A 15051-nucleotide genomic window follows, 5' to 3' on the forward strand; every position below is an offset into this window, starting at 1 on the left:
CGACAAAAAATGGACAAAAAAATGAGGAAAAATGGACCAAAAATCAACAAAAAATGAGGAAAAACTGACCAAAAATGGACAAAAAAATCCACAGAAAATGAGAAAAATCGACCAAAAATGGACAAAAAATGAGAAAAATCGACAAAAAATGGACAAAAAATGGACAAAAATCCACTAAAAAACGACAAAAAAGCCACAAAAATTGGGGGAAAATGGGCAAAATATGGATTTTTAAAATATTGACTAAAAATGACCCAAAACTGACCGAAAATTGACCAAAATGTCACATTTTCCCTCATTTTAACCCATTTTCACGTCATTTTCACCCCATTTTTACCCATTTTTACCCATTTTCCCCCATTTTTAATCATTTTCACCCCATTTTCCCCATTTTAACCCATTTTTCCCCATTTTCACCCCATTTTTAATCATTTTCACCCCATTTTTCCCCATTTTCCCCCATTTTCCCCCATTTTTCGCCCCATTGGGCCCCAAACCCCCGTTTTCCCGCCATTTCCCCCCGTTTTCCCGCCATTTCCGCCCCTTTTCCCGCCGTTCCCCCCCCCCCCCGCGGTGACGTCACTCACCGTGGCCGGGCGGCGTGACGTAGGTGGCGCGCGCGTTGCTCAGGATGACGCCATCGCGCACCACGCCCGCCCCCACCTTATTGGCCGAGCCCTCCAGCCCCAGCACCGTCGGCATGACGTCAGCGTGACGTCAAAACCCCCCAAAACGACCCAAAAAAACCCCAAATCCGCCGCTTTTCAACGCGCGGCGCGACTTTTCTCCCACCCCCCCACACTTCCGGCGCGGCGCGATGGCGTCACTTCCTCCCTCTCCCCCTCCCTCCGGCGCAGCCGCGAGTTCCGGCCACGCCTCTTCCGCTTCTCTCACTCGCGGCGCGGAGCCGGCGGCGCGCGCCGCTCCCCCATTGGTCCCGCGGGGCGGCACCGGGCGGGCGCTGATTGGCTGCGTGGCGGTGAGCGGCGGGAACCCGTGTGGGGGGGACACGTGGGGGCGGCGGGTGCTGATTGGTTGTTGGGGGGGGAGTTGTGTGTGGCGGGGGGGGGGGGAGAAGCGGCGGGCGCGACACGTGGTGGGGTAAAGGGGAAGGGGGGGGGAGCGCGGCGGGCGCTGATTGGTTGATTCGGCAGGGGGCGGGGCCGCGGCGATGCCCAAGCGGAGTCGGAAGGAGGCGGCGGAGGGAGAGGAGGAGGGTAGGACACGTGACCGCAAAGCCCCGCCCACTGCCCCATTGACCCCCATTGACTCCCATTGACTCCCATTGATCCCCATTGACTCCCATTGATTCCCATTGACCCCATTGACTCCCATTGACCCCCATTGACTCCCATTGATTCCCATTGACCCCCATTGACTCCCATTGGTCCCGCAGGTTCCCGCCCGGCCAAGGGGGGGCGTGGCCAGCCCGAGGGGGCGGAGCCGGCGCTGCTGTACCAGGACCCGCCCCTGCGCGAGGTCACGCCCGGGGGTCAAAGGTTCAACCTCAAGGTCACGTCCTGGAACGTGGACGGGCTGAGGGCCTGGGTGCGCAAGGGGGCGCTGCAGGTAGGGACCCAGGAGTGCCCCGGGGACCCAGGAGTGCCCCAAATAGGGACCCAGGAGTGCCCCGGGGACCCAGGAGTGCCCCAGGGACCCAGGAGTGCCCCAAAGACCCAAATAGGGACCCAGGAGGGACCCAGGAGTGCCCCAAGGGACCCAGGAGTGCCCCAATGGAAACAAATAGGGACCCAGGAGGGACCCACGAGTGCCCCAAGAGAGATGGGAGGGACCCAGGAGTGCCCCAGAGGGACCCAGGAGTGCCCCAATGCATGTGAACCTTTGGGGAGGGACCCAGGAGTTCGGGAGGGACCCAGGAGTGCCCCAAAGGGATCCAAATAGGGACCCAGGAGTGCCCCAGAGGGACCCAGGAGTGCCCCAATGGACCCAAGTGTTCAGGAGGGACCCAGGAGTGCCCCATAGATCCCCATAAGTGCCAATAAGGGACCCAGGAGTGCCCCAAGGGACCCAGGAGTGCCCCAAAGGGACCCACACCCCACACAGAGGGACCCAGGAATGCCCCAAGGGACCCAGGAGTTCGGGAGGGACCCAGGAATGCCCCATAGACCCCCAATACCCCCCCCAAGACGGACCCAGGAATGCCCCAAGGGACCCAGGAATGCCCCATAGACCCCCAATACCCCCCCCAGAGGGACCCAGGCGTGCCCCAAGGGCCCCATGTGCTCGGGAGGGACCCAGGAGTTCGGGAGGGACCCAGGAGTGCCCCAATGGACCCAGGAGTTCGGGAGGGACCCATGTGCTCGGGAGGGACCCAGGAGTGCCCCAATGGACCCAAGAGTTGGGGAGGGACCCAGGAGTCCGGGAGGGACCCAGGAGTTCGGGAGGGACCCAGGAGTGCCCCAAGGGCCCCGGGTGCTCAGGAGGGACCCAGGAGTCCGGGAGGGACCCAGGAGTCCGGGAGGGCCCCAGGCGTGCCCCAGGGACCCAGGCGTGCCCCTCGCCCCTCCCCCGCAGTGGGTGGCGGCCGACGCCCCGGACGTGCTGCTGCTGCAGGAGACCAAGTGCGGGGAGGGGCAGGTGCCCCCGGAGCTGCGGGGGATGGGCGGCTTCCCGCACCAGTTCTGGGCCAGCGCCGGAAAGGCCGGATACAGCGGCGTGGGGCTGCTGGCGCGCCAGAGACCCCTGGAGGTGACCTACGGCATCGGTGAGACCATTGACCCCATTGATCCCATTGACCCATTGAACCATTGACCCATTGATACCATTGACCCATTGACCCCAATTGACCCCATTGACACATTGATACATTGACCCCCATTGATCCCCATTGACTTCTATTGATTTCTATGGGTGTCTATGGGTCCCATTGACCCCATTGACTCCCATTGATCCCCATTGACCCATTGACCCCCATTGACCCCATTGACCCATTGACCCCCATTGACCCCATTGACCCCATTGACCCCATTGACTCATTGACTCCCATTGACCCCCATTGACCCATTGACCCCATTGACCCCCATTGACCCCATTGACCCCCATTGACTCCCATTGACCCCATTGACCCCCACTGACCCCCATTGACCCCATTGACCCCCATTGCCCCCATTGACTCACTGATCCCCATTGCCCCATTGCCCCCATGACCCCCATTGACCCCCATTGACCCCCATTGATCCCCATTGATCCATTGCCCCCATGACCCCCATTGCCCCCCATTGCCCCCCATTGATCCCCATTGCCCCCCATTGACCCCCATTGCCCCCCATTGACTCCCATTGACCCATTGACCCCCATTGATCCCCATTGACCCATTGACCCCATTGACCCCATTGACCCCCATTGACCCCCATTGACTCCATTGACCCCATTGACCCCATTGACCCCCATTGACCCCCATTGACCCCCATTGACCCCATTGACCCCATTGACTCATTGACCCCCATTGACTCATTGATCCCCATTGCCCCCATGACCCCCATTGCCCCCTCTGCCCCCAGGCGACCCCTCATTGGACGCCGAGGGCCGCGTGATCACGGCCGAGCTCCCCTCCCTCTTCCTGGTCTGCGCCTACGTCCCCAACTCGGGGCGGGGCCTCGCCCGATTGGCCGAGCGCCAGCGCTGGGACCGCGCCCTCCGCGCCCACCTGCTCCGATTGGACGGCGCCAAGCCCGTGGTGCTGGGCGGCGACCTCAACGTGGCCCATCAGGAGCTGGATTTGCGCCACCCGCGGGCCAATCGGCGCTCGCCGGGCTTCACCAATGAGGAGCGAGAGGGGTTCGGGGAGCTCCTGGGGGGCGGGTTCATCGACTCCTTCCGCTTCCTGTACCCGGGGGTCCCCAACGCGTTCACCTTCTGGACGTATTTGGGGGGCGCCCGGGGGCGCAACGTGGGGTGGCGCCTCGATTACTTTGTGCTGTCCCGGAGGCTCCAGGGGGCGCTTTGCGACTCCAAGATCCGCAACGAGGTGATGGGCAGCGACCACTGCCCCATCTCGCTCTATTTGGCGCTCTAGGGGGCGGGGCAAGATGGCCGACGGGGCGGGGCAAGATGGCGGACGGGGCGGGCAAGATGGCCGCCGGGGTAAAATGGCCTGAAATTGAGTTAAAATGGCCCAAAATTGAGCTAAAGTGGGAAGAAATGGATCCAAGATGGCCGCCAAATTGGCTAAAATGGCCCAAAATTGACTGGAAATGGCCCAAAATTGACTTGAAATGGCCCAAAATTGAGCTAAAGTGGTAAGAAATGGATCCAAGATGGCCGCCAGATTGGGTAAAATGACACAAAATTGACTTAAAATGGACACAAAATGAGTTAAAAGGGCCCCAAATTGACATAAGATGGGAAGAGATGAATCCAAGATGGCCGCCAAATTGGATAGAATGGCCAAAAATTGACTTAAATTGGCCCAAAATTGAGCTAAAATGGGAAGGAATTGAACCAAGATGGCCGACGGGGAGGCGGGGGTGGGGAGGTGGGAAAGTGGCCCGAAATTGACTGAAATTGGCTTGAAATTGAGGGAAAATGGGAAGGAATGGAGCCAAGATGGCCGCCAGTCAAAGCAAGATGGCCGCCAAATTGGGTAAAATGGCCCGAAATTGACTTAAAATTGACAAAAATTGACCCAAAATGGCCCAAAATTGACTTAAAATGGCCCAAAATTGAGCTAAAATGGGAAGAAATGGATCCAAGATGGCCGCCAGTGTGACTAAGTTGGCCCAAAATTGACTTAAAATGGACAGAAATTGACTTAAAATGGACAGAAATTGACTTAAAATGGACAGAAATGGATCCAAGATGGCCGCCAAGTGGAACAAGATGGCCGCCGAATTGGATGAAATGCCCCAAAATTGAGTTAAAATGGACAGAAATTGACTTGAAATGGGCAGAAATGGATCCAAGATGGCCGCCAAGTGGGATGAAATGGCCTAAAATTGACAGAAAGTGGGAAGAAATGGATCCAAGATGGCCGCCAAATTGGCTAAAATGGCCCAAAATTGACTGGAATTGGCCCCAAATTGACATAAAATGAGAAGAAATGGATCCAAGATGGCCGCCAGTCTGACTAAAATGGCCCAAAATTGACTTGAAATGGCCCAAAATTGAGCTAAAATGGGAAGAAATGGATCCAAGATGGCCGCCAGTGTGACTAAATTGGCCCAAAGTTGACTTAAAATGGACAGAAATTGACTTAAAATGGACAGAAATTGGCATATAATGGTAAGAAATGGATCCAAGATGGCCGCCAGTGTGACTAAGTTGGCCCAAAATTGACTTAAAATGGACAGAAATTGACTTAAAATGGACAGAAATTGACTGGAAATGGTCCAAAATGGACTTAAATTGGCCCAAAATGGACTTAAAATGGCCCAAAATTGAGCTAAAATGGGAAGAAATGGATCCAAGATGGCCGCCAGTGTGACTAAATTGGCCCAAAATTGACTTAAAATGGACACAAAATGACTTAAAAGGGCCCCAAATTGACATAAGATGGGAAGAAATGGATCCAAGATGGCCGCCAGATTGGGTAAAATGACACAAAATTGACTTAAAATAGACAGAAATTGACTAAAAATGGCCCAAAATTGAGCTAAAATGGTAAGAAATGGATCCAAGATGGCCGCCAAATTGGCTAAAATGGCCCGAAATTGAGTTAAAATGGACAGAAATTGAGTTGAAATTGATGGAAATTGACTGAAAATGGGTCAAAATTGACATAAAATGATAAGAAATGAATCCAAGATGGCTGCCAAAGTGACTAAAATGACCCAAAATTGACTTAAAATGGGTCAAAATTGATATAAAATGAGAAGAACTGGATCCAAGATGGCCGCCAAATTGGCTAAAATGGCCAAAAATTGACTTAAAATGGTGAAAAATTGACCCAAAATTGACCTAAAATGATAAGAAATGGATCCAAGATGGCGCCAAATTGGCTAAAATGGCCCAAAATTGACTTAAAATTGACAAAAATTGACTTAAAATGGGTCAAAATTGACCTAAAATGATAAGAAATGGATCCAAGATGCCGCCAAATTGACTAAAATGGCCAAAAATTGACTTAAAATGGTGAAAAATTGACCCAAAATTGACCTAAAATGATAAGAAATGGATCCAAGATGGCGCCAAATTGGCTAAAATGGCCCAAAATTGACTTAAAATTGACCCAAAATGGCCCAAAATTGACCTAAAATGATAAGAAATGGATCCAAGATGGCCGACAAATTGGATAAATGGCCCCAAATTGATATAAATGCTCAAAAACTGACCCAAATTGGCCCCAAATCGCCCCAAAAGAAGCGGAGCCAAGATGGCCTCCCTCAGGGAAGCCCCGCCCCCTTTTCCCGCCACAAAAGCGCGCGTTTTTTGATAATAAAACGACAATAAATCCGGTTTTTAGAAACGGACCCAGGCGTTCGGGCCTTTGTTTGGCGGTCGGATCCAAGATGGCGCCGCGCATCCGCCTCGTTAAATCCCAGCGTGCACCGCGCTCGCATTTAAATCAACGAGGCAAAATGGCGGCTTGTGGGCTGGGGCGCCTCGTTATATCCCAGCGTGCACCGCGGCGCCGCTGAAGCGGCGCCGCGGTGCACGCTGGGATATAACGAGGCGCCCGCGCTTTCCCGCCCGGTGCATTGTGGGATATAACGAGGCGTCCCGCCGCCGCCATTTTCCGCCCCCCCTTGTCACATGACGCCGCCGGCAGCCAATCAAAAGGCGCGGGGGCATTTTTGGGGTGAAAAAGCCGTTTATCGGGGTCCCAGAGTTTCTTTCCAGGGACGTTTTGGGGAAGGGGGGGGAGGGGGAGGGAGTGGCGGCCGCAGGGGGTTCTGGGAGAACGTCTGACGTAGAGGACCTGGGGGGGGGGGGAAATAGGGGGGTTAATGGGGACCCAGGAGTGCCCCAAGGGACCCAGGCGTTCGGGAGGGACCCAGGAGTGCCCCAAGGGACCTTTTCCCGCCATCTCCAGCCGGTTCCGCCTCTGCCGCTCTCGTTCCTCCGCCTGATTGGCCGCTCGCGCCGTCGCCCACTCTGGGGACCCAAAAACGCCTCAAAATCCCCCCCCAACCCCCCCATTGACTCCGCCCCCCCCAAAAACCCCAAAACCCGCCCATTTCGCCCCATTTCTCACCCTCCCGGAGCCGCTCCAGGAGCCCCCTGCGCTCCGATTGGCCGCGGGGGGCGTGGCCGGCGGGGGGCGGGGCCGCGGGGGGCGGGGCCACGCGGAGCCACGCCCTGAGGGCGGGCACGCGCAGCAGCGCCGTCTGCAGGAGGCTGAAGGCGTTGGACGTCAGCCAATAGGTGAGCACGGCCTGCGGAGGACACGCCCCCCTCCCCGGGTTAGGGACCGCCCCGCCGGACGCCTGGGTCCCCTGGGGCACTCCGGGGTCCCTTGGGGCACTCCGGGGTCCCTCACCGTGGGGAAGTGCAGGATGAAGGGCAGGAACACCAGTGGGAGGAGCCTCAGCAGCTGCCGCGTCGGCCCCGCCCCCGGGCTGGCCACGCCCACCTCGGCCCCCAGCTGCGGAGACAGAGGGAGACAGAGTGACCCATTGACCCCATTGACCCCATTGACCCCCATTGACCCCATTGACCCCCATTGACCCCATTGACCCCCATTGACCCCCATTGACCCCCATTGACCCCCATTGACCCCCATTGACTCCCATTGATCTCTATGGGTGTCTATGGGTCCCATTGACTCCCATTGACTTCTATTGATCTCTATGGATGTCTATAGGTCCCATTGACCCCCATTGACTCCCATTGACTCCCATTGACCCCCATTGACCCCCATTGACTCCCATTGATCCCATTGATCCCATTGACCCCATTGACTCCCATTGACCCGCATTGACCCCAATTGATCTCTATGGGTGTCTATGAGTTCCATTGACTCCCATTGACTTCTATTGATCTCTATGCATGTCTATAGGTCCCATTGATCCCCATTGACCCCATTGCCCCCCATTGACTCCCATTGACTCCCATTGACTCCCATTGACTCCCATTGACCCCCATTGAGTTTCTATGGGTCCCATTGATTCCCATTAAGTTCCATTGACCCCCATTGACTCCCATTGACCCCATTGACCCCCATTGACCCCATTGACCCCATTGACTTCTATTGATCTCTATGGGTGTCTATGGGTCCCATTGACCCCCATTGACTCTCATTGAGTTTCTATGGGTCCCATTGATTCCCATTAAGTTCCATTGACTCCCATTGACCCCAATTGATCTCTATGGGTGTCTATGGGTCCCATTGACCCCCATTGACTTCTATTGATCTCTATGGATGTCTATAGGTCCCATTGACTCCCATTGACTCCCATTGACCCCCATTGACTCCCATTGACTCCCATTGCCCCCCATTGACTCCCATTGCCCCCCATTGACCCCATTGACTCCCATTGACCCCCATTGCCCCCCATTGACCCCATTGCCCCCCATTGACCCCCATTGATCTCTATGGGTGTCTATGGGTCCCATTGACTCCCATTGATCCCATTGACCCCCATTGACCCCCATTGACTTCTATTGAACTCTATGGATGTCTATAGGTCCCATTGACCCCCATTGACTCCCATTGCCCCCCATTGCCCCCCATTGCCCCCCATTGCCCCCATTGGCTGTTCTCACCTCCAGCACCATCCATGTTGACGCCGTGACCATCACGGGCAGCGCGTAGAGCGGATCCGGCGCCGTCAGGTCGGGGACCCACCCCCAGCCCCCCGACCGCAGCCCCGGCAGCGGCGCCGCCGCCATGGCCCGCAGCGCCAGGAAGAACGACACGAACAGCGGCGTCTGCGGGGCACGCCGGGGTCCCTCGGGGCACGCCGGGGTCCCTCCCGCACGCCTGGGGCCCTCCCCCGAGCCTCAGGTCCCTCCCGCACTCCTGGGGCCCTCCCCAAAGGTTTGGGGCCATTGGGGCACTCCTGGGTCCCTCCTGATGTCCTGGGTCCCTTGGGGCACTCCTGGGTCCCTCCTGAATTCTTGAATCCATTGGGGCACTCCTGGGTCCCTCCCCAACTCTTGGGTCCATTGGGGCACTCCTGGGTCCCTCCCGGACTCCTGGGTCCCTCCCCAAAGGTTTGGGGCCATTGGGGCACTCCTGGGTCCCTCCTGATGTCCTGGGTCCCTTGGGGCACTCCTGGGTCCCTCCCCAACTCTTGGGTCCCTCCCCAACTCTTGGGTCCATTGGGGCACTCCTGGGTCCCTCCCAAGCTCCTGGGTCCCTCCCTGCATTATTAGGTCTGTTGGGGCACTCCTGGGTCCCTTGGGGCACTCCTGGGTCCCTCCCGAACTCCTGGGTCCCTCCCGAACTCCTGGGTCCCTCCCGAACTCCTGGGTCCCTCCCCAACCATTAGGTCCTTTGGGGCACTCCTGGGTCCCTCCCGAACTCTTGGGTCCCTTGGGGCACTCCTGGGTCCCTCCCCAACTCTTGGGGCCGTTGGGGCACTCCTGGGTCCCTCCCGAACTCCTGGGTCCCTCCCAAACTCTTGGGTCCCTTGGGTCCCTCCCAGCTTCCTTGGGGCACTCCTGGGTCCCTCCCGAACTCCTGGGTCCCCTGGGGCACTCCTGGGTCCCCTGGGGCACTCCTGGGTCCCTTGGGGCATTCCTGGGTCCCCGGGGCACTCCTGGGTCCCTCCCGAACTCCTGGGTCCCTTGGGGCACTCCTGGGGCACTCCTGGGTCCCCCGGGGCACTCCTGGGTCCCTGGGGGCACTCCTGGGTCCCTCACCTGCACCAGCGGCACCAGGAAGCCCCTGAGCGGGTTCACGTCGTGCTTCTTCTGATAGGCCACCAGCTCCGAGTACGCCCGGGCCACTTCCGGGAAAGGGCGGGGCGTCAGGAGGCCACGCCTCCATAGGCCACACCCCCTCCCATAGACCACACCCCATCCCATATGCCACACCCCCTCCCATAATCCTCTGTTCGCATCTAATTATAAATGGGTCACTGGCCCTTTAAGGGTCTAATAGCGGGGTTAAGCCACGCCCCCTCCCACTAGCCCCGCCCACCCCGTTCTCCCATTTAAAGCCACAGTCACCCCAATCTCCCCATTACCCCCAATATGCCCTGCAAGCCCCGCCCCCTTTCCCTTGGCCACACCCCCTCCCTAGAGACTCCACCCCCTCTTTAGAGACTCCTCCCCTCCCTCTAAGCCCCGCCCACCCCCATTCCCCCATTTAAAGCCCAGTCACCCCATTACCCCAACACCCCTACAAGCCCCACCCCCTTTCCTTTAGCCACACCCCCTCCCTGGAGACTCCACCCCCTCCCTAGCACTCCACCCCCTCACTAGAGACTCCACCCCCCCTCTAAACCCCGCCCACCCCCATTCAAAGCCACACTCACCCCATTACCCCCATACCCCTACAAGCTCCACCCCCTTTCCTTTAGCCACACCCCCTCCCCAGAGACTCCACTCCCTCCCTGGCGACTCCTCCCCTCCCTCTAAGCCCCGCCCACCCCCATTCATTCCCCCATTCCAAGCCCCAGCCCCCCCAGCACCTCTCCCTCAACCCCATTAAGCCCCGCCCCCCCTTAAGCCACGCCCACCCTGCAGCTGGTCCCCGTGGCTCCTGGCTCAGCTGCTGCAGCCCCGCCCCCCCTTAGCCCCGCCCCCCTTAGCCCCGCCCACCCTGCAGCTGGTCGCCGTGGCTGCGCGCGTGCTGCAGGCGCCGGCTCAGCCCCGCCCCCCCGTTAAGCCCCGCCCCCCCGTTAAGCCCCGCCCCCCCGTTAAGCCCCGCCCACCCTGCAGCTGGTCGCCGTGGCTGCGCGCGTGCTGCAGGCGCTGGCTCAGCCCCGCCCCCCCGTTAAACCCCGCCCCCCCGTTAAGCCCCGCCCACCCTGCAGCTGGTCGCCGTGGCTGCGCGCGTGCTGCAGGCGCCGGCTCAGCCCCGCCCCCCCGTTAAGCCCCGCCCCCCCGTTAAGCCCCGCCCCCCCGTTAAGCCCCGCCCACCCTGCAGCTGGTCGCCGTGGCTGCGCGCGTGCTGCAGGCGCTGGCTGAGCTGCTGCAGCTGCGGCAGGTGCAGGGAGAGCCGCGCCGCCTCCCGCTGCCCCCGCAGCACCAGCGGCAGCAGCAGGACGCGGGCGCACAGCGTGCCTGGGGGACAACGGGGTTAGAGGGGACGGGGGGGACAGTGGGGACAATGGGGGGATTGGGGGCAATGGGGACATTGGGGGGATATGGGGGGATATGGGGATATAGAGCGATATGGGGATATAGGGGGATATGGGGATATAGGGGGATATGGGGATATAGGGGGATATGGGGACATTGGGGGGATATGGGGACATTGGGGGGATATGGGGACATTGGGGGGATATGGGGATATAGGGGGATATGGGGATATAGGGGGATATGGGGGGATTGGGGACAATGGGGGGCAATGGGGGGATATGGGGATATAGGGGGATATGGGGAGATTGGGGAGATTGGGGACAATGGGGGGATATGGGGATATAGGGGGATATGTGGACAATGGGGGGATATGGGGATATAGAGGGATATGGGGATATAGGGGGATATGTGGACAATGGGGGGATATGGGGATATAGGGGGATATGTGGACAATGGGGGGATATGGGGATATAGGGGGATATGGGGATATAGGGGGATATGGGGGCAAGTGGGACAATGGGGGGACATGGGGATATAGGCGACAATGGGGACATTGGGGATATGGGGGGGTCAGGAGGGTCTCTATGGGTCCCTCTATGGGTCCCCATTGGTCTCTATGGTCCCCATTGGTTTCTATTGGGACCTACAGACTCCCCAGGGTCCTAAAACCCGCCCTCCCTATGGGTCTCTATGGGTCCCCATTGCTCTCTATGGGTCCCCATTGGTTTCTATTGGGACCTGCGGACTCCCCAGGGTCCTAAAACCCACCCTCCCTATGGGTCTCTATGGGTCCCCATTGGTTTCTATGGGTCCCCATTGATCTCTATGGGTCCCCATTGGTTTCTATGGGTCTCTATGGTCCCCATTGCTCTCTATGGGTCCCCATTGCTCTCTATGGGTCCCCACTGGGCTCTATTGGGACCTGCAGACTCCCCAGGGTCTTAAAACCCGCCCTCCCTATGGGCCCTATGGGTCCCCATTGCTCTCTATGGGTCCCCATTGGTCTCTATGGGTCCCCATTGGTTCCTATTGGGACCTGCGGACTCCCCAGGGTCCTAAAACCCGCCCTCCCTATGGGTCCCCATTGGTCTCTATGGGTCCCCATTGATTTCTATGGGTCCCCATTGATTTCTATGGGTCCCCAGTGGGCTCTATTGGGACCTACAGACTCCCCAGGGTCCTAAAACCCACCCTATGGGTCCCCATTGGTTTCTATTGGGACCTGCAGACTCCCCAGGGTCCTAAAACCCGCCCTCCCTATGGGTCCTATGGGTCCCCATTGGTCTCTATAGGACTCTATGGATCTCTATGGGTCCCCATTGGTCTCTATGGGTCTCTATGGGTCCCCATTGGTTTCTATTGGGACCAACAGACTCCCCAGGGTCCTAAAACCCACCCTCCCTATGGGTCCCCATTGGTCTCTATGGTCCCCATTGGTTTCTATGGGTCCCCATTGGTTTCTATGGGTCTCTATGGTCCCCATTGGTTTCTATGGGTCTCTATGGGTCCCCACTGGGCTCTATTGGGACCTACAGACTCCCCAGGGTCCTAAAACCCGCCCTCCCTATGGGTCCTATGGGTCCCCATTGGTCTCTATGGGACTCTATGGATCTCTATGGGTCCCCATTGGTCTCTATGGGTCCCCATTGGTTTCTATTGGGACCAACAGACTCCCCAGGGTCCTAAAACCCGCCCTCCCTATGGTCTCTATGGGTCCCCATTGGTTTCTATTGGGACCTGTGGACCCCCCAGGGTCCTAAAACCCGCCCTCCCTACGGTCCCTATGGCCTCTATGGGGCCGGCTATGGGGCAGCCACGCGACGTGTGGGTCCGAGGGATCAGTGGGGCGCGTGGGCCACCCGTGGGTGTGCGGGAGCCCCAAACCGTCCCGAATTCACCCCAAAATCACCTGTGGCGATGGCGCCCCACCAGGGCAGCCCCACGTCCATGTGCAGGAACTGCAGGAAGTTCTGCACCAGCCCCACGGGCGTGGGGGCGCCCAGCCCCACGTCCTCCAGCAGCACCGGCCCCATAGATGACGAATCCGGACCCATAAGTGATGGATCCGGACCCATAAGTGACGGATCCGGACCCACAGGCGATGTATTGGGGTCCATAGGGGGGGGATCCGGACCCACAGATGGGGGGGGACATGGAGGGGTCGGCCCCACACTTGGGGGGCTCAGCCCCACGGCGGCAACGGCCTGGAAAAGAGGGGGAGGGGGTATAGGGGGCTGCCCCATAGATATCAATGGGGACACATAGATCCCCCCATAGGCACCAATGGTGCCCCATTGATCCCAATTCTGCACCATAGACCCCCCATAGACCCCAATGCTGCCCCATAGACCCCAATGCTGCCCCATAGACCCCCCATAGACCCCAATGCTGCCCCATAGACCCCCCATAGACCCCAATGCTGCCCCATAGACCCCAATGCTGCCCCATAGACCCCCCATAGACCCCAATGCTGCCCCATAGACCCCAATGCTGCCCCATAGACCCCCCATAGACCCCAATGCTGCCCCATAGACCCCCCATAGACCCCAATGCTGCCCCATAGACCCCAATGCTGCCCCATAGACCCCCCATAGACCCCAATGCTGCCCCATAGACCCCAATGCTGCCCCATAGACCCCCCCATAGACCCCAATTCTCCCCCATAGACCCCAATTAACAACCAACTCTTAATTAACCCCGCTGACCTGCTCGCCGCCGCTTCCCAACCCCCTCATTAGTAGCGCTGGGAGCCCCGTTCGGCTCCTCCAGGGCCCCCGAAGCCCCTGCGGAGCGACACGGCGTCAAATCAGGGCGTTAATTAGTCTAATTAGCGTTAATTAGCGCTAATTAGCGGCCTCACCTGAGCGCGAAGCGGCCGCAGCCGCAGGACCGCCGCCATCATGGCGGCCTGAGGGGAATGAAGAAACCGGAAAGGGCGGGGCTTAACCCCCTAAAGCGCGCTCTCCCATTGGCCCGCCGGCCGGCGTGCGGGCGTGGCTAATGACGCTCAAAGCGAGTGAGGGCAGCCCGCTTGTGGGCGTGGCTACGCGTTTCCCTTTTCCCCGCTCAACGCGCGTTCTGATTGGTTGGAATGGGAAAAGTCGGCGTGGCTTTGACGCCGCGCAGCGGCCATTGGCGGTGAGGGCTGCCCGCTCGTGGGCGTGGCCACGCCGCCCGCCGCCATTTTGCCGCCGCGCTCGCCCCGCGTCGCCGTTTTTCGCCTTTTTTTCACCGTTTTGCCTCATTTTTCCCCCTTTCCCGCCGCTTCCCCACAGGTAGGACCCCCCAAAACCCCTTAAAACCCCCTAAAACCGCCTAAAACCCCCAAAACCCCCATTAGCGCCTCATCCCCCTCACCCACCCCCCTTTTCCCCCCCCATTTAACCCGGGGGGGGCGATTTCTGTCAGAAATTTGCCCAAAAACGCTCATTTTCCCCTCAAAACCACCCCATTTCCCCTCAAAAACCCCCAATTTCCCCTCAAAAACCCCCAATTTCCCCTCAAAAACTCCCAATTTAGCTCCCAAAACGGCGTTTTCCCCCCCACCCCGTTTTCCCGCCAAAACCCTTTTCCCGCCAAAACCCCCCCCCACGCATTTCCAGCCCTAGAAACGCCGTTTTTGGGCCGTTTTTGATGGAATTAACGGATTTTCACCGCGTTTTCGCAGGATGGCCGAGCTGGGGGCGCTGTGGGGGGCCCTGGGGGGGGCGCTGGTGCGGGACCCCCAAGCTCCGGCCCCCCCGGAGCTGCAGCCGCTGCTGTTGGTGCCCAGACCCCCCAGGGATAAGTGGAGGCTGCTGGATGTGAATGAACTCGTCACCCAAAATGTGCGAATGGTGAGAAATGGGGGGGAAATGGGGGGCGGGGGGGGCATGGGACACATAGGGAGCCATAGGGAGC

At 58.8% G+C, this 15051-nt stretch overlaps 4 protein-coding genes and 1 long non-coding RNA gene across 6 annotated transcripts in view; 3 read left to right on the top strand and 2 right to left on the bottom strand.

Annotated features, from left to right (window-relative positions):
• The first annotated feature begins 870 nt into the window (after window positions 1-870).
• Window positions 871-4440, top strand: APEX1 (apurinic/apyrimidinic endodeoxyribonuclease 1). The gene is made up of 5 exons (XM_082073788.1): window positions 871-979; window positions 1155-1217; window positions 1397-1569; window positions 2536-2725; window positions 3522-4440. Exons 2-5 carry the CDS (start codon window positions 1172-1174, stop codon window positions 4034-4036), a joined length of 924 nt encoding a protein of 307 aa, XP_081929914.1. The 5' UTR covers window positions 871-979; window positions 1155-1171; the 3' UTR covers window positions 4037-4440.
• A 37-nt stretch (window positions 4441-4477) lies between these two features.
• Window positions 4478-6481, bottom strand: LOC309450781 (uncharacterized protein; the record flags this gene model as incomplete). The annotated part of the gene is made up of 3 exons (XM_082073926.1): window positions 4478-4889; window positions 5100-5715; window positions 6444-6481. 3 exons carry the CDS (start codon window positions 6479-6481, stop codon window positions 4578-4580), a joined length of 966 nt encoding a protein of 321 aa, XP_081930052.1. The 3' UTR covers window positions 4478-4577.
• Window positions 6482-6639: 158 nt separating this feature from the next.
• On the bottom strand, window positions 6640-14076 carry OXA1L (OXA1L mitochondrial inner membrane insertase). 2 transcript variants are annotated; one of them, XM_082073782.1, is made up of 10 exons: window positions 14012-14076; window positions 13857-13934; window positions 13061-13355; window positions 10990-11133; window positions 9766-9851; window positions 8665-8829; window positions 7439-7543; window positions 7154-7334; window positions 6973-7053; window positions 6640-6877 (listed from the first exon to the last, which is right to left on the bottom strand). In XM_082073782.1, exons 1-10 carry the CDS (start codon window positions 14051-14053, stop codon window positions 6771-6773), a joined length of 1284 nt encoding a protein of 427 aa, XP_081929908.1. In that variant the 5' UTR covers window positions 14054-14076; the 3' UTR covers window positions 6640-6770. The 2 variants fall into 2 exon arrangements, with proteins under 2 accessions (XP_081929908.1, XP_081929909.1); XM_082073783.1 differs by lacking the exon at window positions 6973-7053.
• On the top strand, window positions 8755-9512 carry LOC309450723. Its single transcript, XR_014186094.1, has 3 exons — window positions 8755-8866; window positions 8906-9198; window positions 9393-9512. It is a non-coding gene; the product is annotated as an uncharacterized lncRNA (long non-coding RNA).
• A 218-nt stretch (window positions 14077-14294) lies between the features above and the next one.
• The window catches only part of SUPT16H (SPT16 homolog, facilitates chromatin remodeling subunit), a 37136-nt gene continuing 36379 nt past the window's right edge, over window positions 14295-15051 (top strand). The window contains exons 1-2 of the mRNA XM_082073927.1: window positions 14295-14426; window positions 14819-14987. Coding sequence (XP_081930053.1) covers window positions 14820-14987 — 168 coding nt within the window. The 5' untranslated portion in view covers window positions 14295-14426; window position 14819. The remainder of the gene's footprint in view (window positions 14427-14818; window positions 14988-15051) is intronic.

The sequence above is a fragment of the Streptopelia decaocto genome (assembly GCF_964273445.1).
Source record: "Streptopelia decaocto genome assembly, chromosome: 28".
Lineage (NCBI taxonomy): Eukaryota > Metazoa > Chordata > Aves > Columbiformes > Columbidae > Streptopelia > Streptopelia decaocto.